The following is a 13,190-nucleotide window of genomic DNA, read 5'->3' on the forward strand; positions in this document are numbered from 1 at the left end:
TTCATTTTCAACATCACCTTCGGGAGCACTTTCTGACAAATACATGAACTACTGCATGGCTCACCTCTATGGTGACTGAAGTATCTTACTCGCAGTTCATACAGCAAGGAGAACCACTGCAACTTTCTTTTCATCCCTATATCCTGATGCTTTTGAACATTTTATAAAGTAATACCATTTGGACTTACACAGCTTAATAATGAGTATGAAATCATCATGGTAATCCATAGCCCAAGGTAACTGATGATCCCCATAACATTCAGATCACTGATGTTTTGGGTAGTGGGGATACCTTGCAGTTTAGTAAATGGATGTTAAGGAGAAGACATGAGGAAACTTAAATTATTTAGGCCCCAGATCAGGATATCCTTGTTCAAGAGAGCAGGTATGCATATGTTTAAGGCTGACTGTAAAAATGCGTTCTTATGATTGAGCCAAAAAGCTATGAGAAAATGTCATGGTTCATAGCTCCAGTTGAGCAGATGGAGTTGAGCAGTCCATACTGAGTTAGAAATTAGATGTCACAGCACACGGGAGGCATGGGAATGACATGCTCTTTCAGAGAACCATACCTCAGCATCCTCCTCTTCATCAGTCTGCCACCGGAAACAAAGGACAGGGTGGAGAAGGACAAACAGCAAGGTTTAGGAAAGACAGCATGGGCAAACCATGACAGAGTAAGAGGTAACCATGGTACTGTTTATGCAATTATAGGAGGACATATAAATACAAAGCTTATAAGGAATTCATTCTTTAGACAATCAGCTTGCCTTTTTTTTTTTTTAGTTAATTGTACGCAGAACAGACTGTGAGTTAAGGTGTATAAAAATTTCCTGATTTTTCTTAGAGAAATTATGAACTGAAACTACCTCTAGCCCATCCTATTTCTCTCCCTTGAGTTATGCAGTTGCTTGCTCACTTTTTGCCCTGTGGAAACTGAGAGTGCTGGGAAGGAGTCCCTCTCTTTTGTCAAGCTCTGTTCAGCACAGGGAGGTCCTGGCTGCTCTTTCTCCCAGTGCAGAGGTCGGTTTCTTGGCAATTCCTTTTCTCTACACTTAAGTGTTTGTTTTAATTCCTTTTTTAAGCTGAGGCTTTTCAACTTCCGATTTAACAGAGCATTCAAATCAAATGCTGAGTTGTCTTTGAATAAATGCTTAAAGTTCTTCAGCAGCTGCCTGATATCAGATGCTGGAAATGAGAGAGATGAAAATATCCCTTGTCATTCAGTGTTTTTGCTCTCTGCGACAGCAGGTATGCAAAACTATCTTGACAGTTACACTACATTAAATGCAATGGGCATATAAAAATATTGTGGAGTGTTCTTAAATTTGGGGATTTACAAGGAATTAGCAAAATATTTAGAACTGTGTTCCCAAATGGATGGGAAATTGTTCACTGGGTTGTAAGATGCCCCACAGGAAAGGTTTCCAAATTAAAACACAGTTTCTCAAGTATCTGGGCTCCTTGTTTCCACAATTCTCAGTCTGATTGCATATAAAGTACAAACATAGGCCAGAAATTCAATGCAATTTTTTTTTATTTTTGTGGGTTTTGTTTTGGTTTTCAGAAGAAGCATTCCACCGATTCTATTCCCCTCCTTAGTGTTACTAACACATATTTTTGACCTTATCTCCATCTCAGCTATGATTTCTGTCTGGGATTGATACATTCTGTTCCAGAAACATTCATCATTAAAAATAAAAGCCTGATTTACTTTGGCCCTCAGCTTAGTTTCAGCACAATCTCCACACGAACATTAGCTGTGAGAGTGCTGAGCAGCACATTAACATTACTTTTTAAGGGTATGTTTTATTCAAAGAGTGAGATGCTTATTTTTCTTTGGACACAGTGGCACTAACGGAAACACAGGCAGATGTTTTGCAGAGGGACCTCGGCAGGTATGTTCCCTTTACATTAAAAAGATTAATTTGTTTTTTTCCATCCCCTGGGGGGCAGCGAGTCACACGGTAAAGCAATTCTTCTGAAGAAGGCCACTGTTCACTTTTTGGCATGAATAAGACACAGAAAGGAGAAGAAGGGAAAGCAAGAACATACTTGTATTCTAATCCATATGTACATCTATCTAATAAATAAAAGGCAGGAGGAGAGCAAATTAAGCTAAACAATATGTAAAAGGCACTGAGGGAAAGGTGAAATAGCAGAGTACACGCATTACAAAGAGTGTGCTCCAAACAAAATTGTATTATATTATTACTTTATATCAAGATATATTTTTACAGGCAAAATCCCAGTTGCTGGCCTCCTTGCCCATTTAGTCGAGCTAAAAGTGATTTGCTGTGGACTTACTTTAAGGGCAACATACTCCTCGCTGTTTGACTTTGCTCATCTCCAGTACCCGGGGCATTACCATTTCCCTTCCTCCTGCTCTGGGTGGAGAGGGCTCACACCTAGAACCATCGTCCAGCACCCAGAGCTACAGGAGTGCAGCAGCTGTCAGGTGCTGCAGGAGGAGCAGCTCACCATCCCCATCATGTTTCCATGTCTGGAAAGCCATTTGCCCCCAGCAAATACTGACAACAGGAGTCCAAGTAGCAAAATAAATAAATAAACATTTTGTTTCACAAGGGAATCTGCTCTCACCCAGGTGTGTACATTACGCCTTTTATTTCCTTCTTCATTTCATCATTATAAATACTCTGAGAAATATTAATAAATTAGGAATGTACTATTACCAAAAAACACTGAAAGAATATTTCCATACTGAATACCTCTTGCAGGCACAAGATGTTAATTTTAAGATAAAATAGGCTGCTTGATTCTTCTGTCATCCAATATTGGATGTTACAGGACAATCTGAGATCTCTCTGCTTTCTCCCCTTCCTCCCTCCCATTTTTCCTTTAGGCTAATCTGCCGTTTCAAAATATTATTTCTATTACATAGCAATTTTGGAATTGAAACTCTTTGGTATCATAAAAAGCAGAGCTTCATAAATTTGGGAGACAGATGCTTACATTACCTACTAATATTAAAAATCATTAAAGAGGTCAGACTTGTATCTCTAATTGCATTTCTTCCCTATTTTGCTTGCTTGTTATTTTTAGTGTGCCTGAAATGAGTGCTGCCATTGGCTAAAGCCAGTTATAAGGTTACAGAGACTAGGCAATTTTCCCTGTGAAACTGTGGCAACCCACTGTTCTCCTTTTTGTTCTCCTTACCCCCCCGCCATCTTTCTCCCTCTTGCAGACAACATTCACTAAGATTAAAGCTGACAGTGCCCAGTCCACTTCAGCTATTAAAGAACATATAAACATAAAGATCTCGGTGATTAAAAGCTGAAAGAAAGACTGGAAATATTCCCCATTGTGTTTCTCAGCCCTGCTCCACGTGAGAAGTTGCTGAAGCTGATGCAAGTTCTCCACGTGAAGAGCCAGCATCCCTCCACCTTCCAAATTTGCAGGGGGGCCAAAGTTTATGAGATAGGTGCCTTGTCATTAAGAACTGGGATGGTTCGGGCTTCTTCCTTTTCCATTTTTGCTAAAATGCCCTTTTTCTGCCTAAAAGCAACGTACTGTAAGGTGACAAGACTTTCAAAAGGACAGGGAGATAAATATCAAATAACTGCACAATCAGTTTAGGTCACCAAAAGCAGAAATCAAAATTCCATGTGACTACTACTTATTAGAATCACTTTCTACAAAGAGTTTCTTTCGAATGTCAAGATCTAAACTTTCTTCTATCAGTGTTTTGTAGCTAATTAAACATACTGTCAATACATTACTGACATATCTTCCCTTTCCAATGCGTTCAGATGTAAAACACCAAGAAAATCAAGACGAGATACAATTCACAGCCAATAGATAGCTACAATAAAACTGCCCATTTTCATCGTTCTTCACACATAAATATCTTCCATCCTGCTGATTTGGAAACTTGTTTTGAGGTAGTTCTGACTTTGAAGTTGTCAGAGGAAGCTGTGACAAATAGTCTGATGCAACTTTAAGTCTGTTTTACCCTGTGCTGCAATCAAATGAACAGTAAAGGAGGCCATATCACATGGCTACAGCTAAAGGGATTTAGTAAATCCTGAAATCACCATATGGTCACATGAATAACTCCCTTGAAGAACATCTCTATAAGGTGAATTTTAAAGAGCATATTTTTTTACTCCAGCAGGCTTTTTGTTTTTAAGCTAATAGGACCATTATATAATTGTAAATTAGTGATAGGCAAAAAATGCTCCCTTTCTGGGGACCCACAAGACATTTTTAGGTGGAACACTAGCTGTCAGATGGCATTTAATTCTTGTCAAAGCTCAACACTCTCTTGAGCTGAACAAGACGTCTTCTTCTGATAATGTGCTTTTCTGGGAAAGGCCTAGCTGCCTCCTTTCTTACATTTTCCAAACACGGCCATCGTCCCTGGCTCTGCTCCTCACCCACTAGCTGTCAGCCCTCAGCCCTTTCCTGGTGTGCAAGGGTCCCTTCTTTTTGGTTCCTGAACCCAGCTGCCAGGGATCAGATTTCCTTTTCCCCCCGCGTTTCCTACAGGAGCAGGACGTAGAGCAGCTTCCTATCCTGCCACAGCCAGTTCTTCTGGACAGGTAATACAGCAGCACTATGTCACACACTAGGAAAATGACGACTCCTTCACGTCTTAATATTGCTTAAACTAGTAAAAAGTATTGAAGCTATCTGAGGAAATGAACATTTTAATCTACCAATCTCTTTGAGTTAACGTGATCTTTTAGCTCCTCTAAAAGATGTCAGGAAAACTGAGAGGCAATTGAAGAAAGTGATTTCATTTCTACAGTGGTAGTTTTGAAAATTTGTATGACTATATTATATACTTTGCATAAAATCAAAGCTTCTTCCTTAATCTGAGGCTACACCAAAAGGAAAATCTTTTGAGATAATAATACAGGTTTAACATTTTGTCTAGCAGCAGCAGATTTCCAAATTTAAAGAGGATATTGCCAGGAAAGCTCTACAAATGATCGTGAGTCAATGACTTAAATACAATCTCAATTTATTTCAGTCTCAAAACATATATATATATATTTTGACCCAAGTTGCCTGAGCCATAAAACTGTAATCAGCTTAGGGCTTTTCATGCCAAAGGCAGGGGTAGCTTCATATGCAACGAACCATTCGCATCTAATCGAGACTCCAGATTTGGATTTTGAGACAGCTGGAAACTTTTATTAAGTACTGGCACTTCTTAAAACTTTATTTGGAGTCAAACTACATCAACTTAAAAAAAAGATTAAAAAAATCAAGGGGATTTTAAAGCTCACTATGTTGAGAAAACTAACCTTATTTTAATTTATTCTATCAGTATGCAATCATACTGTCAAAAAGTTTGCAGGGTAACATCTACTGTGAACACAAATTTGTCCATTCTTTCAGAACCCCAAAGAAGTCTGTTCCCATAAAATGGGCTGTTCAGTGCTTTAAAGTTAAGAAGAAAATTGCTGTGCATGTGCATGCATATATATACACATAAAAAATCACAAAATACTAAGATTAAAGACTGTATTTGAATCTTCAAAGATGGAGCAAAAAAATCTATTTCAATTCAGTTGTAACCATGTAAGTGGCTACCGCAGTTCATCGTTTAACTCCTGCCATCCATTAGGAGCCTACTGTCTAGGTTTTTTTCCTTTTTTGTATTCTTGACTGATCAGGTACACACAGCTCCTGGTGTCTTCTAGACATTTTGGGCACTGTCTGTGCGACACACAGAGATGCTCTTTTTGGATGCTTAATTTCAGTTTGTTCTCATTCTATAAACTGGTATGAAGCAAAAAAAATATGCAACCAAGGGCTTGCAAGTTTTGTCTTCTAAAAAGAACAGAGTTCACTACTTACTGTAGAAGAAACTCTTAAGAACAGAAATTAAGAGTGACAACACTTCATATACAACATTCAATGAAAGAAAGTTTTAAAAATCCATGCTGTGGAAGATACATTTTGCCACTTACATCTGTTATCATTTTCCCTCTGGTCTTGTTTCTTTCCCTGTGGTTAGCTCGTTTTTGTTTTTGCTGCAAAACTCGTTCCCTGGTGGTGCGGTATTCCAGAGCAAATTCGCTAATAATTTTGCAGAACTTATTGATGTTGACTTCACGTATTGCATAGGGAGGATGGCCCATAAATAACAAAAATGAGTGAAACCTGGAAAACAATGAGTTCATAAATGCAAAGGGAAAAAAACTTTACTGACGGTTTCTAGGAAAAAAAATCCAAAACATTTCAGTGAATCCATTTGTTACTTTATTAGCTCCCATAATTTTTTTTGTGCTACAGAATTTTCATGGATGCTTTGCATAACATTGGCATGTTTTACAATTAAAACCATGAAAGTCCAGTCTATGATAACTTCATCCCAGTCAACTTTCCCAGGCTGATGCAGGAGATAAGATGTTTATGGAACTCTATCTACTTTATATGACTAATCTGGCATGTGAATGAACGATTTCATTTCAGTTATAGAAAAAATATTTACTAAGTTTCAATTCTACTTATTTGTATTAAGGAACTTCAAAGAGGCTGTTAGGATGCTGGGGAAAGTCTAGACAAGAAGAATGCAGATTTACAGGCTAGCAAACACAAGAAGGAAAAAATTTCTGGTTCACAAAACTGACCATAAAATTATATTATCTACCAAGTACTTTAGTTTGGGATACTCTCAATTCACAGTTTTATTGCTTCTGTGGCATTCAGAGCTTTCGCACTATTTGCAACTTTTACTATTGCCTGATTTACAATAACACACTGAACGTTTAAAAATGTACATGGATTCCTTTTAACAGCATCTACATCCGTGACAATAAAAAGTCTTCCCAATCCTAGAAAGATGCAATTACACGGATACAACTGTGGAGAAGCCTATAATAGTAGTTGCAGCACATAACAGGAAAAAGTTAATATTTTTCTTATTTGTCCAACGCATAAACACAACAGGGAAATGATGAATTCACTTCCCTTCTACTGACATTGGGATTTCGTAGCATGAAAAAGAAGTCACTATGGAAACAAAAGAAAAGCTGAATTAACTTCTCAATTGTACATCCACAAATTTAGGATCATTTGGAATCCAGACCCTAATTTTGACCACAGCAATTTGGAAATTATTCAGCAGGTGGAAAATCTCTCAAAATTTCATTAATAAGTGGGAACACAAATAAATTACTTGATGAGTTGAATTCATACAGCTACACTTGTGAATCTGAAAAAAAAGCGCTCAGCTGTAATGTGGAATTATCATTAATATGTGCATTTCAGAGCACTGCAGTTACTGTTATCTCCATTGGATGAAACTAAATCCAGCTGCAAGTTCTATCGTGGCAGTCAACTGCAAGTTACATCGTGGTAACATTACTTGCTGGAATGTGGATTAAGCACATAAAAAACATATTTATGATGTCATATATAATTTTAGCAAGTCATTTATTATCAAGATATTGCTGTCACCAATCTGAATCTGTACCTGTTAATTATTCTTCTATGAACAATCTTCAGGATTATGATTCTTTCTGCACAGTCTTTAAGGAACTCGGACATTTTTTGCTTTAGAGTTGGCTTCATTTCATGCTTTGCTATAGCCTTAAGGTGATCCCATGATGCTTTGCATCGCCTTTCCATCTGACACAAGTTTTCCTGGAGTTGTTCAAAGTCAACCTGAAAGAAAAAGAAAAGAAAATAAAATATAACACTTTAATCGAAAACACTGTGGTAATATCCTTGGATATCTAAACAATGAAGTTTATGTATAAGAAAAGGTCAATGTAGCAGCAGCACAACATAAATTCACTAAAAAATTTGCTGCTAAATAATTAAGAAATAGCTTTGTCTGTTACACTTTGTCTAGATGTGAAATGTTAGTACGGAAAACTGAAAACAAAGAAATACCCATATACATATATATTTGGTTTTGGTCTTGGCGGCCTAACACCTAAAGAAGGGATAATAAAATATCGTGATGTGTTTTTTCCCTTGCTAGTAAGTTCATGGCTACACCAAGCAACTGCATGACTCAGTTATTTCTGAGGTAATACAAAACTTTTTCTTAATCCTGTTCTCTACTACTCATAGCTTTTTATACCTTGCTTACCGCTCACTGTTGTACCCAGCCAACACTTCTCCAATTTAGGAAGCATTTGGATCTGTTCCCTAGCCATGCACCGACTTGTTAATAGACAACCTACTTCTAATCACAAAATTCACAGGCTAGAATTTTTTAAAGCTCTATTGAAGGTAACAGTTAGTGATCTCAGCAGTAACTTTCTTCCCTTCATGTATACTATGAATTTGCTGGCTTGTAACAAGATCATATAACGGCTTTGAAAGACTCTCAACACAGTTGAAATAAATGACTACATCCTACAGTCACATTCATCAGGACAGAAGCCAACACATTCCATAGAAAGTGAAAAAGCGCATCTCCTTTACTCATCAACCAAAAAAGGTGTTCAGATTGCAATGGTCTACAGAAGACATTCAGGATGTGTTGCTAACAACTGAACAAAGTGCATTAACAACCCAGCCACAGCACACAATGGATGAAAAGAAGTAAAGCTACCCAACATGTTCTCGAATTCTGAAGAAAGGAAAAATTTATTTTATAATACTACTTCACAGTTCAGATGAACTCAAGCTATAAAATACAGATTTAGCTCTCAAGTTCTAAACACGTCAGTGTTTGGGATGTTACAGTCTGCTGCTCCAGTTAATTCCTTAATGCTAAATGAAAATCAGTGTCAGAGACAGGTTTTAGTTCACTCTTTTTAGCTGTGTGCAGCACCCACAGCTGCGACTTATACTGAGTATAGCCATAAGAAATGCATTATTATTAAAAAGCTCCTGGTATTGATTTGATTTGTTTTTGCTGTGATTTATAAAGTGATGAATTTTTCCTCTTCACAAAGAAATAAAAGCATCCTTTGATCCGTTCTGCTATTCAGAAAAGCCCTGCAGGCGGAGCAGCTGTGGGGTTTTTGTTTTCCTTATATCCATATCAATCCATATGTCTTTTTTTTTTTTTGAAAAAAGAAGTCCTTTCCAGGTCAGTATTTTTACTGTTGATGATAAACACATTGCTGCTCTCCATAGATGGTATATCTAAAACACACATGGTGAAAAATTCTAGCATTCCTATTAAGAAAAAAAAGCCAAGAGGACGTATTTCTAGGTCTTACTAGTAAGAATTATCCAACCTGGTTGGGGCAGTCTCTCAGCCCCTGCAGCAGAGAAATTTAATTTTATGACAGCTTTCACTGAAAATAGAATGAGTTTTAATCTATCAAAAAGCTCTGAGGTTCAAGCCTGCAGGGGTTCCAGAGAGATGTCTGGAGAACAGCATATTTGCAGGGAAAAGATGTGGCAAATTCTTTGCTGCTTGAGATCTACCATCAGCCAGTGCATTCACCTGAGTAGGCAGTTTCAGCGGGGACTGGGGATGGCAGGTCTGGCTAAGGGACGCACAGGAATTTTTTGAGCACAAACAATTCATACCCCTGGGGAAATCCTAAGCAGACCACAGCAAGAAGAATACCACCTGAGCTCCCCTGGAATAAACCTCTGTGGAGCACGGCGGGCTCTGCTCGAGCAGAAGTTGTAAAGTCTTGGAAGGAGTAAAGCAGGAAATCCAGTATGGGATAATGCGCCTGTGAATTCCCCACATGTAAACTCTCCTGTGCCCGCAAGAATGTGATAAATCTTCATAAATCTAAAGTCTTCTTCCTGCCAGCTCTCCAGACTTCGGTCACTAGTTTGTGGACAGAAAGGAATACACTAACAGAAAAATATCCAGATGTGAAATATTAAAAGTCAAAATTTTTTAGACAGCCATGCACCTCACCTGATAGTTCACAAAGTGCTATTTCACTGGTGCGCATTTTGCAGGTAGGCACAGAATCCATCGCATTTCACTTTGCTCTATGTCTCACACGCAAGGAGCTGAATGAAGCTTCTTCACATGCCATATACCAGACAACATCCCTTACCTCTATGCAAGGCGCAGAAACTGCCTCCCAACAGAGCACCGGCTAACAAAGCTAAGTCTTCAGATCTTTCAAAAAAAACTATGCAACCAAACAAAAAAACTTGCATTTATCAGTCTGCTGACAAGATTTTTCCTACTAGGTCTTGCAGAAGTGAAATTTAAATGGTCAGACTGGATCAGCTCAAAGGGAAAATTCTGAAGTTAAAGATCCACTGACCACCAATGTTCTAACCGGACTCTACTGCAATTGCAGGCACTTGTACACAGGATCTAGGTGATTTTTCTTCTAGGCTAGTGGAATGTAATACCCATGTTGCATGCCAGCAGCTAGTGTATCTTAAGCGTATCTGTCCATCAACCCTCACAAAGACTGGCTTTCCATGGCTATCTGAAATAGCAGTATGTATTTTTCACTGATGAAATACACCAAAATCATGTTGAAGTAATATGCTCTTATTCAGCAAATTCTTACATTTTCTAAATGTTGTAATGTGTCGGAGTATTAACCAAGACAGCTACTAATTCCCTTAATTATAAGCACTGAAAGCAGGATCTTGAGAAATCTGACACCCGCAAATTCTCTTCTCTCTTCACTGGGAGGCCAAATGCATCATGGACATGAAGAAGTTTTCACAGTATTGCAAGCAGCAGTAGTTCAATGACTACGTGGTCAACAAGCTTCTCCATGTTAAGTATATTTGTATCATAAAACAGCAGGTATTTGCATCAGTGGAAACTGTAAGTAAAATACAAATTAATCTGAAAAGCAACAATTTAGCCTCACTTTAACTGAGGTAACCACCCACGAAAGATGAGCACAGTGGTCCAGACATAGATCTAATATTTGTGCACAAACGTTTAAAAGCAGTCGCATTGTTCAGCAACATCCTTGTAACTTCCTTTTTTTTTTGTCATTTTTGCTATTATTGTTGTTCTGTTTAGGATGTCTTCTAATACTGGAAGTGTTATATACAAATATAACAGTAACAACGATGATAAATGATCCCCTAACTACGTGTCCCTACGATAAGAAGAACAAGAATTTGTTTGGAGTAATAATGACAATTACTCAATCTACTATGCATAAAGGACACATGAAAAGGCATATATAATACCATACTACCTCCCTGCCAGTCCACACAGCATTCCCAAGGGAGCACAGATTCATCTTTTTATTCAGGTGTTTATTTACAACACTTTAGTAAAAGAATTAATGCTGCATAATGGTAGAAAGACGTGATTCTTTTTTTTTCCCCATTCTTTCTTTCTTGACAGGAAAGATGCACCAATTCACTCCCGCAGCTGGAAGGCCATGCTGGGACTAAGAAGAAGTTCAGATGAGTTGTGGCTCCAGGAGACGTCAGCACAGGAGGTGCTCAGACAAGAACTGCTCTGGCATTATTTTATAACTATGCTCCACTGAGTAAAAGGAAGCAGTAATCTGAACTGGTCATCACAGCTTTGTCCCTGGATAACAGCATACAGATTTTGTGTCTGGCTCCAGAATCTGGAGGAAGGTGGAAACGTGTATTCATTCTCATCAATTCAGTACGCGTATGTGTAAAAGATATGCAGCTTGCTGGTCCTGCTTACTGTTACCTTCTGCTACAAGTTTAAAAATAAACCTCTTAATTTCCCCTCAGGCAAAAGCAACAGCAGTCTTATGCGGTTATGCAAAATAAAAATGACTTTTCTTTCAGACACTGTGTAATGTTTATTTTCATTTGTAAACCAATTTAGAAAAAGCAACTTTGTAAATGCTCCCGGGATATATTTGATATGTTCCTCCTCTCTCCTGCCAGGTTCCTCTCCATATACAGCCACACTAGCTGAAAAATTGTCAGAACTAATTGTTATTTATGTGAGAAATCTCTTGCTAGGCCCGCTGTTCAGTCGTCTAAGAAATGCCTTTGTAGGCACTGTTGCATCAGATTGGAGTAGCTGGAGACAGTCTATCCAAATAGGATTTAAAGACTAGTTTATGCGACAAGCCCTGCAAGGTCAGCCTCATACAGGAAATCATTGCCATAAGTCACTAATAGGCAACTTAAAATAAAACCTAAAAAACTGGTTTTCAATTTAATGCACCACCGTACTTTGCAGAAACAACACTCAGACCAAGAATAAAACCCTCCAACCACAGGCCAGCAATGCCAGCACTCATTTTAATCCCCTTATATCATTATTTATTGCTTGCTACTATAGTAACACATTACTCTGTTATAAACAACAACACAAAAAAGAATTCTACCGAGTTTCTCACTTCATTGGGCTGAGACTTCAACATTGCACCATACACCTACTGCCCAAATGACTTCTGTCCTTGCCGGTTTTCACCTGACTCAGAAACTACCACCACCATCAAATGGCTCAGCGCTTACTTCCTTCCCCACCCAGGTTCCATGAATACTGGTCCTTTAAAAGGCCTGTTTTTTTTCAAGTTCAACTCCATGCCGTACATCCAATATCACCTGCTGCGTATCTAAGTTCAAAGCTTTGTAACTCATGGAGTTGTAGACCATGCTCCAGTCATTCAGGCATGACATGTATCAGGGAGCCCTTCTGGTCTTTGGGTTCGGATGTTATCTGTCTGCACGCTCAGCTGTTGGCCACAGGTATCTCATGGCAACACAGGAACTGGACTCTCCTTATTTCCTGGGAGAGAGAGGAAGGGTTGCTCGGAAGGGCTGCTTTGAGGTGACATCAGGAATTAAATGGGCTGGCTCAAACTGAAAGTGCCTTCCGCTATATACTCCCTAGGGCAGCATATACGATTCCAGGTATGCATTGCTGTGCACAGCAAACACCTGTAGATGTTGTGAGAAAACTTAGTTTTCTTCAGCGTTCCCTCCTCTGGAATGTGCCTTACATGACATTTCCTCTTCCAGCCAAATCTCCTCTAGTCTCTGGGCTAAGCTCGCTGCTTACTGGAGTACAGAACTGTCCTAAAGTCAAAGATGCTGCGCCTGATCACACTCATGTTTCATGCCTCCTGTATTTACATTCGGCTCTTCAAAAGGGCCAAAAACCTCACAACTGGAGTGAAGTAAGAAATCCCAAAACAAATAAATGAAGGGAAACTGGTCAAGCTGAGGTTTCTACTTGAAAAGTACTTCTTTTGAAAATCACTGCAAATTAGCCAAAGTTTTGTTCTGAAGGCCAGTGAATAATTTGTTATGTAGCCTCAGTATCCTTGTACAAGTTTTCTGATGCTTGCTACTATATT

At 38.6% G+C, this 13,190-nt stretch overlaps 1 protein-coding gene across 8 annotated transcripts in view; it reads right to left on the reverse strand.

Moving 5' to 3' along the window:
- FHOD3 (formin homology 2 domain containing 3) overlaps nucleotides 1–13,190 on the reverse strand; it is a 403,764-nt gene that overhangs the window by 23,763 nt on the left and 366,811 nt on the right. For 4 of the 8 annotated variants that reach the window (XM_075416736.1, XM_075416735.1, XM_075416733.1 and 1 more), the window contains 3 exons: nucleotides 7,451–7,641; nucleotides 5,943–6,135; nucleotides 573–596 (listed from right to left, as the gene is read on the reverse strand). In XM_075416736.1, the coding sequence (XP_075272851.1) occupies nucleotides 573–596; nucleotides 5,943–6,135; nucleotides 7,451–7,641 (408 nt within the window). The remainder of the gene's footprint in view (nucleotides 1–572; nucleotides 597–5,942; nucleotides 6,136–7,450; nucleotides 7,642–13,190) is intronic. The other 4 variants (XM_075416738.1, XM_075416737.1, XM_075416734.1 and 1 more) reach the window with 1 other exon arrangement.

Source organism: Opisthocomus hoazin, chromosome 3 (genome assembly GCF_030867145.1).
Source record: "Opisthocomus hoazin isolate bOpiHoa1 chromosome 3, bOpiHoa1.hap1, whole genome shotgun sequence".
Taxonomy (NCBI): domain Eukaryota; kingdom Metazoa; phylum Chordata; class Aves; order Opisthocomiformes; family Opisthocomidae; genus Opisthocomus; species Opisthocomus hoazin.